The sequence below is a fragment of the Callithrix jacchus genome, chromosome 18 (genome assembly GCF_049354715.1).
Source record: "Callithrix jacchus isolate 240 chromosome 18, calJac240_pri, whole genome shotgun sequence".
NCBI classification, from domain to species: Eukaryota; Metazoa; Chordata; class Mammalia; order Primates; family Cebidae; genus Callithrix; species Callithrix jacchus.
In genome coordinates, this window is record NC_133519.1 from 24,957,848 (window position 1) to 24,970,528 (window position 12,681).

The 12,681-nt window shown below is 43.6% G+C and overlaps 1 protein-coding gene across 4 annotated transcripts in view; it reads right to left on the reverse strand.

Annotated features, from left to right (window-relative positions):
• Positions 1 to 12,681, reverse strand: part of RASAL2 (RAS protein activator like 2) — a 385,295-nt gene that overhangs the window by 198,485 nt on the left and 174,129 nt on the right. For all 4 annotated transcript variants that reach the window (XM_002760332.6, XM_008984955.5, XM_008984954.5 and 1 more), the window contains exon 2: positions 518 to 645. In XM_002760332.6, the coding sequence (XP_002760378.3) occupies positions 518 to 645 (128 nt within the window). The remainder of the gene's footprint in view (positions 1 to 517; positions 646 to 12,681) is intronic.

A 12,681-nucleotide genomic window follows, 5' to 3' on the forward strand; every position in this document is an offset into this window, starting at 1 on the left:
TCCAGAAACATTGCTTTCTTCCCTTGCTCTGGAAGCCTAGGGTGATAACTGCTTTCTGCGATTGCTAGCTTGTGGGTGCTTCCTCACTCTGATAGGTCCTTTATGCTGCCCACACATCTGCAAATAGTCCCTTCATTAAACCTCTTTCAATTAATCCAATTAATCGCATTCATTTTTGCTACGAAGCAGAACGATATAATTTCCAAAGGCCCCTTCTAGACCATTTTCAGGGCCAGGCCTATACAATCCAACCCCTCCCCACTCCAAACTCCTCAGTTTAACCCAACATCTCTTTCACTGTTTCTTAGTGAAAATCCAGCCCTATCTTACGGAAACCCACTCCTTCATGAAAATAACATATCTTTACAACATTAGCAGCCTTTTAGACTTATATATATATCATCCATCAAGCCTTTATTTTTATAATATAACTTATCAAAATGGAAACAAAAACTAGGTAATCTCAGGAATTTACTCAGAAGAGGAAAGTAACTTTCCTGAATAATATCCATCTCACCTCCTTCTCCTTGTTGAGCAATACCAACTGGCTGTCTGTGAGGATGCAATACTTCCGCTCCCATGTTGTTGTCTCTGTGTAGGGTGACTGACCACAAGACAGACGATGGGTGGGTGGCCCTTTCACATCTGCATGACAAAAGGGAAAAACAAAAGTGACAAATCATTATCTTGCTTAGTAAACCAGTACTTCAAATGTAAAACTCTTCAAAATCAAATAAACAGGTGGGCCTAAACATGAATCTCAGTGGTAAATTTAAAACTTCCTCTTAAGAAAATAAAAACTGTTATAAACAGAATAAGAAAAAAATAGCCCGAGAATCTTCAGAAAAGAGGGCTGAAACACTCTGGGAAGAACTGTTAGTGCAAAGTTTGCACAGTAATTACTACTGTACATACATTATAATAATGGGAGGTTGCTTCAGAGCTTAACTAGTATCATTCAAAATACAGAGCCAGAGTCAGAGTGACTCAGACAGCTCCCCTAGTCTTTAGGAGAAAGATGATGTTACATATACACTTTGCGAACACTGCTAACCCAGAACACTGAGAGTAAAGTGTTTGGCAGACTAGGCCTTCCAAATGGCTTTACACTCATAAGAATTGAAAATGTTTAAACAACAGCGTCACATTACCACTAGAGGCCAGCAAGATCTTAAAAACATAGAAAACAATTTTCTTAAGGAAAGATCTAAATATATTACCATGATGCTACTTAAAGGTGGTAGTACCCAATATTAAAGCAAAATGTCTCAGCAATTCCCAACTGTCTCATTTCCTTATGAAATACCAAGTGGATACTAACATCTTTGTCATTAAAAAAATTTTTTTTAATATAAAATGTTTACTCATTTCAGCTGTTGGAACTGGGTGCATATTTTAACGTGTAAGTACACATTAGATCCATTAAATAAGGCTCTTATGACAGTTCGATACATTAAAAGTTCTTCAGGCATAAATAACTAATTCTTCTCGATAATATATTATTAAGACTACTTAAAATGCATTATTACTACTTATTAATGCTAAAGGAAAAACTCAAATTGGAAAGATTAGAAATCCAACATCCATGAGGGCAGGGGAGCTGTAAATCATAAAAAAGCACATTATATTTATTATATGAGTATTTTTCATTGTCATTGTTTTCTTTTTTTTTGTCTTTTGTCACAGGATGACAGATATATTCGTGGCACTGGCTTGACTTCAAGGAAAGCCAAATCATTTCCTAGGTGTCTTATACTATAAATAACCAAATATGCATAATTAGAGTTGGAGTTCTATTGAAAGTTAGCAACAGGTTGGGTGTGGTGGCTCATGCCTGCAGTCCTAGTACTCTGGGAGGCCAAGGCAAGCGGATCATTTGAGGTCAGGAGTTCAAGACCAGCCTGGCCAACATGGTGAAATCCCATCTCTATTAAAATGCAAAACTTGGCTAGGCATGATAGCGGCTGTCTGTAATCCCAGTTCCTCAGGAGGCTGAGATGGGAGAATCGCCTGAACCTGAGAGATGGTGGTTGTAGCAAGCTGAGATCACATCACTGCACTTCAGCCTCAGCAGCTCAGCAAGACTCAAAAAAAAGAAAGAAAGTTAACAACAAATCAGTTGCTGTATGTCTCTCTTTGTAGAACTACTGCAGGTCTCTCTTTATACATCCCTTCATGTATTCAATATTATCTTCATGGTTTCTTTTGGCTTAACTTCCTCTCCTATCTGAGGCTATCGAAACTAACTGCTCTACATGTTGGGGAGTTTATCAACTCTTCCCAAAAATAATTCAAGGTTCAAGAACCAACAGTGGTATTAGGGCTTGGTTAGACATGTTATTAATTCTTAGAAGTTCACTGTTTTGTCTTTTCTCCCCTTATTTTCTGTTTCTATCTCCTCCGCACTGGGCACAGCATTACATGCTACATCTGTAACATCTCCATTCCACACCAACCTTCACTCCTCCACCCTCAACCTTCCCCTTGTAGTCTAAGCATCTTAAATTATTTTATGATAATAATTCTTCCAAAGTTTTCTTTTGACTTCAAAATCTCAAAATTATCACAAAAAAGCTTTAATGAAACTCTGAATCCTTTTGTACACACATAGGATATTCTTGCATATACTTAAAAGCTATGTCAAAACTAACTTTCTTCATATGATTTAGATAAAAATATGGGTTACATTTTTACCACATGTAGTCCTATTTTTAGAGTCAAATACCAAGATGACTTCAACAGAAAGGGATGTACCTACTGAGGGACTGTGTTAAAGAAAAAAATTTATCTTCCTGGGTCCACAAGGAGTGTGGTTTTGCCTCCATCTAGGAACCAGAGGGGTTTCAAGTGTCAAGTTCTTTGACTTTCCTGTGCACAGGCTAGGTAGAGAAATCCAAGTGGGTTTCTTTGTTCAAAAAACCAGCCAAAAGCTCTGGGAGGAGGGGGCTCGGTTGGGGACCAAGTAGCCAATCTGGTATAGAAGTCAAAGATCAATCACTCCAGCGGAAGCTTGAAATAACTCCTCTTATTGGACAAGAACATGAATGGGGCGGGAATAACTCCAGGGTTAAAATCCTGCTGCTCCCACGGATTCCTTCCTTGGGTCCCCTCCCAGGGCAGCACGGGAGCTATCACTCACTCTCTTTCTGTCTCTCTGCCTAATAAATTGCTCTCTGCTAAACTCTTTGGGTCCATGATATTTATTCGAATGGTAAGCTCACTGCGCCTTCAGGGCCTCTTTCTCCATTCTTGGAGTAAGAGATGCCAAGGACCTCGGAATTGGAACGGGGAGGGAGCTGAGTATATAGCCCTACCCCAGTTACATCTTTGGTGAGCCAGCCAGGAATACGTCCTTTGGACTTATTGGACCCCTTTTGCTTGCTAATTGGACCCCTTTTGCTTGTCATTGGACCCCTTTTGCTTGCTAATCTGTCCTGTTTGCTTCTTTTAAATTTGTTAAGGAGGTAAAGACCTGCCGCAGCAGCAGAGGCAGGTTGGACAGACGCTGCCTGCAGAAAGTGGGAGGCACAGCGGCGGCTGAGCCAGACGGCAGGAATGGCTGCTGCCTGTGCAAGCCACATCCAGGGCCACAGCGGCGGCGGCGGCAGCAGCTGCGCCGGGACCACTACAGCAGCTGGCCCAGGCAGTGGGCATGGCTGCCGCCTATGCAAGCCACGCCCAGTCCCTCAGACCCCAACCTCCTGGGGCCAGATTTCCGTAAGGCAAACTTCTTCCTGGCTCTTTCCTCTAAGATATTTCCTACACATGAGGCTCTTGGGGTGGCAATCCAGTGCCCTCAGGCTTATGCCTATGAAGTCCTCCTGCTACATAAATGCACAGGGCCCGTTTCCTTAGTCTGCAGTGCTAGGTTATGTCCTAACAGAGCCAGAGTCTATCAGTGGGTATGTGAGGGTATGAGACATTTTCATTTTTTGTCACCCGCAATTTCCCAATCCAACTAAGTGGTGCCAGAATCTAATAATGTACATTCTGTCTTGCCTAGGATTGGCTCTCTGTACAGCAGAACTTCTCCATCTAGAATACCATAGTCAGGCCTGGTCCAAGGCTCCAATAGTTAATTATAGGCCCCACAACCCTAGGGCATACTCCTATGATGGAAGGTGGGGTGAAGGAGGAGGCCCAGGTCCCGAGGGCATTGGTCTGGCCTTGGCCATGAAGTCATCCATTACCTTCAAGACTGTTGTACTTAGAGGCCCCTATCAAAAAGTTTATCCTCCTAGGGCAGCTTTACAGTCAGGCCTACATTAATTGAACTCTTGCTAGGGAATACTGGCACCCACTGTCCAAGCTTCACTGGCCTAGTTCTTCAAGGATGCTCCAGTACAGGGACACTAATCCTGCCAGTCCCCATGTCCTTATGGTGGCCAATAAGGACATTCAGACAGTGAGAGTATGCCCACGACACTAGTGAGCATGATTAAACCCAGCACATGGGGGGCCCAGAAGATAATCATGCATCTAGGGCACAAGGAAACTACAAAGTGCTATAACTGGGGGATTCCCCAGGGCTAGCAGTTGCAAGGAATAACCAGGGATACAGGAATCTCTGTGTTTGATTTCAGATGGGTGCTACTTTTCCCAATGTAAAATCACCCTTAAAGGGTATCCTGGAAACTGGGACCAATTTAACCCAAGATCTTTAAAGAAGAAGCTGGCCCTAAGGCCAGAACAGAGTTTAGAATCATTACTGAATCTAGCAACATTGGCGTTCTATAATAGAGACCAGGAATAACAGGCTAAAAGGAACAGGAGGGACCAGAGAAAAGCTGCAGCCCTAGTCATGGCCTTCAGGCAAGCAGACCCAAGGGACTCAGAAGAGAGAAAGGCTTGGGTTAGCCCCCAGTCTGGCAGAGCTTGCTACCACTTCGGCCTACCAGGACACTTTAAGAGAAAATTGTCCCCAGAGGAAGGGACCACCTCCTCGTCCTTGCCCACTGTGCAAAGGGGATCACTGCAAAGCACAGCAGGGAAAGAAGTTTCCCAGGGTCTGAGGTAGCTAACCAGATGACCCAACAGCAGGACTGAGGGTGCCCAGAGCAAGTGCCAGCACAAGCCATCACCCTCACCAGGCCCCAGGTAAAGCTAATCATAGAGGGCCAGAAGGTTGATCTCCTCCTGGACACTGGCACAGCCTTCTCAGTTTTGCTTTCCTGTCCTGGATGGTTGTCCTACAAGTCTGTAACTGTCCAAGGAGTCCTAGGACAAGAAGTCTCCTAATATTTCTCCCAGCCCCTAAGCTGTAACTTGGGAAATATACTCTTTTCCCATGCCTTCCCCATCAGGCCAGCAAGTCCCACTCCCTTACTAGGGTGGGACCTGTTAGCCAGAGCAGGAACCATTAGCTATATGAACATTGTCAGGGAGGAAATCCCTCTCTGCTGCCCATTATTTAAAGAAGGAATTAATCCCGAGGTTTGGGCAATGGAGGAACAATTTGGGTGAGCAGAGAATGCCTGTCCAATTCAAATAAGGCTAAAGGATCCCACCTCTTTTCCTTGCCAAAGACAGTACCCGTTAAGACCAGAAGCCGGAGAACGATCCAAGATGGCCGATCGCTAACATCCCGGGATTGCAGCTCTCAGGGAAGGCGCGGAGAACTAGAGGACACCACACTTTCAGACAAATTCTGGTCGCTCACGGAGCAGGAGATCCCCCAGTGGAGGAAACACATGGGTGGCCAGCGCGACTCTTGTGGCCGGTGCAGCAGTTCCGCCGGCACCTTGGCGCGGCAGCTCTCGGAGCAAAGTCAACAGGTTCAGAGGACCGGCCTGGGTCCCCAGCAGGACACCAGAGCCCAGCAGCGGCTGTGACGGCACCTCGGCGCAGGAGCGCTCGGCGCAGAGTAAACAGGACCGGTTCCCCTTCTGACTGAGGTTTGGAGCCCCGGGAAGGCAGAGTCACCTACTACCGACACAAGAAGGAAGCCCGACAGGAGAATTCTGGGCAGAAAAGCACCATCAGTTTTAACGCCACTGCTCTGGCCCTGGGAACTAACAACCTGGACGTCAACTCAAGAGACCTAATCTGAAAGTTGGTAATTTCAAAGAGACAGGAGGATAAATTTACAATGATGGGAAGAAACCAGCGTAAAAAAGCTGAGAATACTCAAAATCAGAACGCCTCTCCCTCTAAAGATGATCACAGTTCCACATCAACAATGGAACAAGGCTTGATGGAGAACGAGCGCATCCCAATGACAGAATCACTCTTCAGGGAATGGATAATAAGAAATTTCGATGAGTTAAAAGAACATGTTGTAGTCCAACGTAAAGAAACTAGGAACTTTGAAAAAAGGTTTGATGAAATCCTATTGAGAATAGACAACTTAGAGCGGAGTATGAGTGAATTAATGGAACTAAAGAATACAATACAGGAACTCCGAGAAGTATGCACAGGTTTAAACACTCGAATTGTTCAAGCAGAAGAAGGGGTATCAGAGGTCAAAGTCCAACTTAATGAAATAAAACGTGAAGAAAAGATTAGAGAAAAAAGGATAAAAAGGAATGAGCAAAGTCTCCAAGAAATGTGGGACTATGTGAAAAGACCAAATTTACGTTTGATAGGTGTACCTGAATGCGACGGAGAGAATGAATCCAAGCTGGAAAATACCCTTCAGGATATTATTCAGGAAAATTTTCCTAAACTAGCAAAGCAGGTCAAAATTCAACCCCAGGTAATACAGAGAACACCACAAAGATATTCCTCAAGAAGAGCAACCCCAAGGCACATAATCATTAGATTCACCAGGGTTGAAACGAAGGAGAAAATACTAAGGGCAGCCAGAGAGAAAGGTCATGTTACCCACAAAGGCAAGCCAATCAGACTTACAGCAGATCTCTCAGCAGAAACTCTACAAGCCAGAAGAGAGTGGGGGCCAATAATCAACATTCTCAAAGAACAGAACCTTCAGCCCAGAATTTCATATCCAGCCAAACTAAGCTTCACAACTGAAGGAAAAATAAAATCTTTTATGAACAAGCAAGTACTCAGAGATTTTATTACCACCAGGCCTGCTTTACAAGAGCTTCTGAAAGAAGCATTACACACAGAAAGAAACAACCAGTATTAGCCTTTCTAAAAATACACCAAAAAGTAAAGAGCACCAACATAAAGAAGAATTTACACCAACGAATGGATAAAACAGCCAGTCAACATCAAATGGCAGCAACCCTAAATTTAAATTGACTAAATCCCCCAATCAAAAGACACAGCCAAAACCCAATGGCATTTTACATCCAGACCTGTTTCACATGCAAGGATACACAAAGACTCAAAACAAAGGGATGGAGAAAGATTTACCAACCAAATGGAGAGCAAAAATAAATAATAAATAAATAAAAAGCAGGAGTTGCAATTCTCGTATCGGAGAAAATAGATTTTAAAGCAACAAAGATATAGTGGTAAAAGGATCAATGCAACAACAAGAGCTAACGATCCTAACACCCAGATACGAGACTTAGATTCAATGAGACAGAAAATTAATAAGGATATCAAGGACTCGAACTCAGATCCGGAACAAGTAAACTTAATAAATATTCATAGAGCTCTCCACTTCAAATACACAAAATATACATTCTTGTCAATACCACATCACACCTACCCATAAGTTTAAATGAAACATTGATTGGCCATTATTAATACTCAATTTTTTTCAAAATAAAGCAATATTTTCATTTACTCTCCCTCTTTCTCTTCCTCTTTCTTCCTCTCCTTTACTTATTTTTTTTTTCTTTCCTTCTCTCAAAAAAAAAGAAATCAACTTGTAAACCTCTAGATCCAGGTCGGCAATGTCTCTCTCATTGCTTGATTTCCTTCCTTCCCTTCCCTCCCTCCCTCCCTCCCTCCCTGCTTCCTCCCTTCCTTCCTTCATCCCTTCCTTCCTCCCTACCGTCCTTCTTCCCTCCCTCCCCGCGTCCTCCCTTCCTTCCTTCCTTCCTTCCTCCCTACCGTCCTTCTTCCCTCCCTTCCTGCCTTCCTCCCCCCCTCCAAAAAAAAAAAAAAAAAAAAAAGACCAGAAGCCAAAAAGGGGCTACAGGATACTATAAGGAACTTAAAAGCTCAGGATCTAGTAAAGTCCTCTAACAGCTCTTGTAATACTCCCATTTTAGGAGTACAAAAACCTAATGGACAATGGAGGCTAGTGCAAGATCTCAGGCTTATTAATCAGCTGTATTCCCTTTATACTCAGCTGTACACAAACCATATACTCTGCTCTCTCAAATACCAGGAGAAGCACAATGGCTTACAATTCTGGACTTTAAGGATGCCTTTTTCTATGTTCCATTACATCCTGACTCCCAGTTTCTGTTCGCCTTTGAAGATCTTTGGACCAGAATTCTCAGCTCACCTGGACTGTGTTACCCTAGGGCTTTTGAGATAGCTCCAACCTGTTTGGCCAGGCTTTAGCTCAGGTCCTTAGTCATTTTTCACAACCAGGGATCCTGGTTCTTCTATACATGGATGACTTTTAACTACTAACTCAGAAACCCAGCATTAGCAGGCCACCCAGGACCTCCTAAACTTTCTAGCCACCTGTGGATGTAAGGTTTCCAAATAAAAAGCCCAACTTTGTAGGCAAGAGGTAAAATACCTAGGGCTTGTCTTGTCTAAAGGCATTTGGGTCCTTGATGGAGAATGTCTCCAACCCATACTGGCCTTACCCCATCCAAAGAGCTTAAAATAGTTGCAGGGATTCTTAGGAATAACTGGTTTCTGCTGATTGTAGATTGCCAGATATGGTGAAATAGCCAAACCCCTATACACTCTGATTAAGGAAACCCAAAAGGCTGACAGCCATCTAACACAATGGGACCCTATAGCTGAGGCAGCCTTTCAGACCCTAAAGCAGGCACTACTGCAGGCTCTAGCTCTAAGCCTTCCTACAGGAAACAACTTCTCCCTATATGTTACAAAAAGTCAGGAGTGGCACTGGGGTTCTCACCCAGACTTGGGAACCCACGCCCAACCGGTAGCATACCTAAATAAGGAAACTGATGCAGTAGCAAAAGCCTGGCCACACTGCTTGGCATCATAGCCATGGTGGCTAGACTGATCTCAGAAGCTGTTAAAACAGTGCAAGGGAAAGATCTAACTTTTTGGACTTCACATGATGTAGATGGAATTCAGGCCTCCAAAGGAGACTATGGCTGTCTGACTACTGCTTCATCAAACAACAGGCCTTAATGCTTGAAGGGCCTATACTTCAGCTGTGCACATGTGCAGCCCTCAATCCAGCTACTTTTCTTCCTGAGGAAGGGGAAAACAAAAAACATGACTGTCAGCAGGTTATAGCCCAGAACTATGCAGCTCAAGAGGATCTCTTAGAAACTCCTCTAGCCAATTCTGACCTTAACCTATACACTGACAGAAGTTCATTCATGGAAAATAGAGTTTGAAAGGCAGGAAATGCAGTAGTCAGTGATCAAACAGTGCTTGAAAGTAATTTCCTTCCTCCTGGAACCAGTGCCCAGCTGGCAGAACTAGTAGCCCTCACTCGAGCTCTAAAATTAGGAAAAGGGAAGAGAATAAACATATACACAGAGTCCAAATATGCTTACCTGGTTCTGCATGCCCATGCTGCCATATGGAAGGAAAGAAAATTCCTAACCTCGGCAGGAACTCCCATTAAACATCATATGGAAATTTTAGACTTATTACAAGCTGTCCGAGAACCCAAAGAGGTAGGAGTCTTACACTGCCGAGGTCACCAGAAAGAAGATGAGAAGGAAGGGGAGGACAATCACCGAGCTGACCTAGAGGCAAAACGGGCAGCTAGACAAGAATTTATAGAAGGAACTTTAGTATGAGAAAACCCTTTCCAGGGAACTAGTCCTCAATATTCATCAGAGGAGGTAGAATGGGCAATCTCCCAGGGACATAATCTTCCTTCACGATGGCTAGCTACTGAGGAGGGAAGAGTACTCCTACCTGCTGCCAGCCAGTGGTAAGTACTTAAAACCCTACATCAAACCTTCCATATGAGTATAGAGAATACATATCAAATGGCCAAATCTATATTTACAGAAAAAGGTCTCTTCAAGGCCGTCCAACAAATAGTCAAAGGATGTGAAATATGCCTAAAAATAATCCTTTGGCACATCACAAAGCTCCTCCTGGGGAACAGAAAACCAGTCATTACCCAGGTGAGGACTGGCAAATGGACTTTAGCCATATGCCTAAGTCTCAGGGATATCAACATCTGTTAGTATGCGTAGATACCTACACAAAGTGGGTTGAGGCTTCCCCCTGTAGAAGAGAAAAAGCCCAAGAAGTAATGAAAGTCCTAATTAATGAAATAACCCCTAGATTTGGACTCCCTCGCTATCTTCAAAGCAATAACAGCCCTGCCTTCAAAGCTGCAGTGACCCAAGGAATTTCCAGAGCGTTAGGAATACTGTATCATCTCCACTATGCTTGGAGGCCTCAGTCCTCAGGGAAAGTGGAAAAGAATGAAATTCTTAAGAGACATATAAAGAAACTGGCACAGGAAACCCACCTCCCGTGGCCTTCTCTATTACCAATAGCACTTTTAAGGGCTCAAAACTCTCCTCAGAAAATAGGACTCAGTTCCTATGAGATGCTTTATGGATGGCCCTTTCTTACTAATGATCTTGTATTAGATAAGGAAACAGCAGATCTAATTAAACCTCCTTGGCTAAGTACCAACAGGCTCTTAGGACCTTACCTGAAGGACAACCTATGGAATAAGGGAAAGTTTGGTGCTTGTTAAGTCTCTCCCCTCAGACTCTTCATCTCTAGGCCCATCTTGGGAAGGACCATTTTTGGTTATTCTGTCTACCCCAATGGCAGTTAAGGTGGTAGGAACTGACTCATGGATTCATCACACTCGGCTGAAGCCTTGGACGCCTCCTGAAGAAAATCAAAGGCCCTCCACTCCACAGTCTGAAGTTCCTGGAGATGACCCTTCATACACCTACGAGCCATTAGAGGATCTACGTTTGCTCTTCTGACGAGATCCCCAGGAAAGAAAGTACTCGTGAGTCTAACTTACACCCTGGCATTAACAGGACTATCACTCCTAGCTTTACTATTTGTGATTGGACTCTATGTGGTTGCCCCTAAGGATTAGCCTAATAGCTCTCCTCCTCTCCTTCCTAGTGCCCCCCACCCAATAACGATTTACACTGACTCTCAGGTGCAGAGTCTTCTCCTACCAAGGCCATGCCATACTCAAACTCCAATTATTCCTTTCATGGGGTGGGAAGGGAGGAATAATAGGAGAACTTGGTACTGGCATTGGAAAAGTTACTACCTCTACTCAGTTTTACTATAAGGTATCCAAGGAGTTAAATGATAACACAGAAAAGGTTGCTAATTCTCTCTGCAAAGACAGCTCACTCTGCAAAAACAGCTTAACTCTTTAGTTGCTGTAGCTCTTCAAAATAAAGGGCCCTGAATCTGCTAACAGCAGAGAGAGAAGAAACTTATCTCTCTTTAGGAAAAGAATGCTGCTACTTTATAAACCAATCAGGTATTGTCTTAAAGTTAAAGAACTCAAAGACTGAGTCAAATACAGGGATCTTCAAGAAACAGGATCATGGAGCTTAACAACTGGCTGTCCTGGCTCTACCTTCTCCTAGGCCTGTTTATAACCATTCTATTATTGCTGGCCTTCGGGCCCCTCATCTTTAACCTTTTTGTCAAATTTCTTTCTTTTAGAATTAAAGCCATAAGGCCATAAATGGTCCTGCAAATGGAACCCCGGATATCCTTGGCTCATGAGTTCTATCATGGACTTCTGGATCAACCTGCACCCTTGGAAGTCTCCCCTCTGGAGGAAACCTCAACTGCAGGGCCCCTTCTATGCTCCAATTCAGCAGGAAGTAGTTAAAGAGTGATCTACGCCTGTGTCCCAACAGCAGCTGGACTTTCCTGTTCAGAGCGGGGCATAGGGGAACTGTATTAAGGAAAAAAACTTATCTCCCCGGGTTCACGAGGAGTGTGATTTTGCCTCCATCTGGGAACCAGAGGGGTTTCAAATGTAAAGTTCTTTCTCTGATTTTCCCGTGAGTGGGCTAGGTAGAGAAATCCAGGTGGGTTTCTTTGTTCAAAAAGCTAGCCGAAAGCTCTGGGAGGAGGGGGCTTTGTTGGGGACCAAGTAGCCAATCCAGTATCAAAGTCAAAGATCAATCACTCCAGCAGAAGCTTGAGAGAACTCTCATTGGATGAGAACATGAATGGGGCAGGAATAACTCCTGGGTTAAAATCCTGTTGCTCCTTACCTATAGGGATTCCTTCCTTGGATCCCCTCCAACAGCAGCATGGGCTCTCTCTCTCTCTTTCTCTCTCTCTCTCTCTGCCTAATAAATTGCTCTCTGCTAAACTCTTTGGATCCACAATATTTGAATGGTAAGCTCACTGGGCCTCTCCTGGGCCCCTTTCTCCATTCATGGGGTAAGAGAGGCCAAGGACTCAGAATCAGAATGGGGAGGGAGCTGAGTATGCATCCCTACCCTGGTTACACTACTTTATGTGGAAACATGAATCGTTTTGTGGTCTAAACAATTAGAAACTGACAAAATTAGACAATTTTTGTGGCCATTCGAATAACTAACTTTATTATATAAGTTAGTCATGGGTGACTAAAACTGTCCAAAGCAAACTTTATTATAAATTAATTTGAGCAAGAAGACACTGATA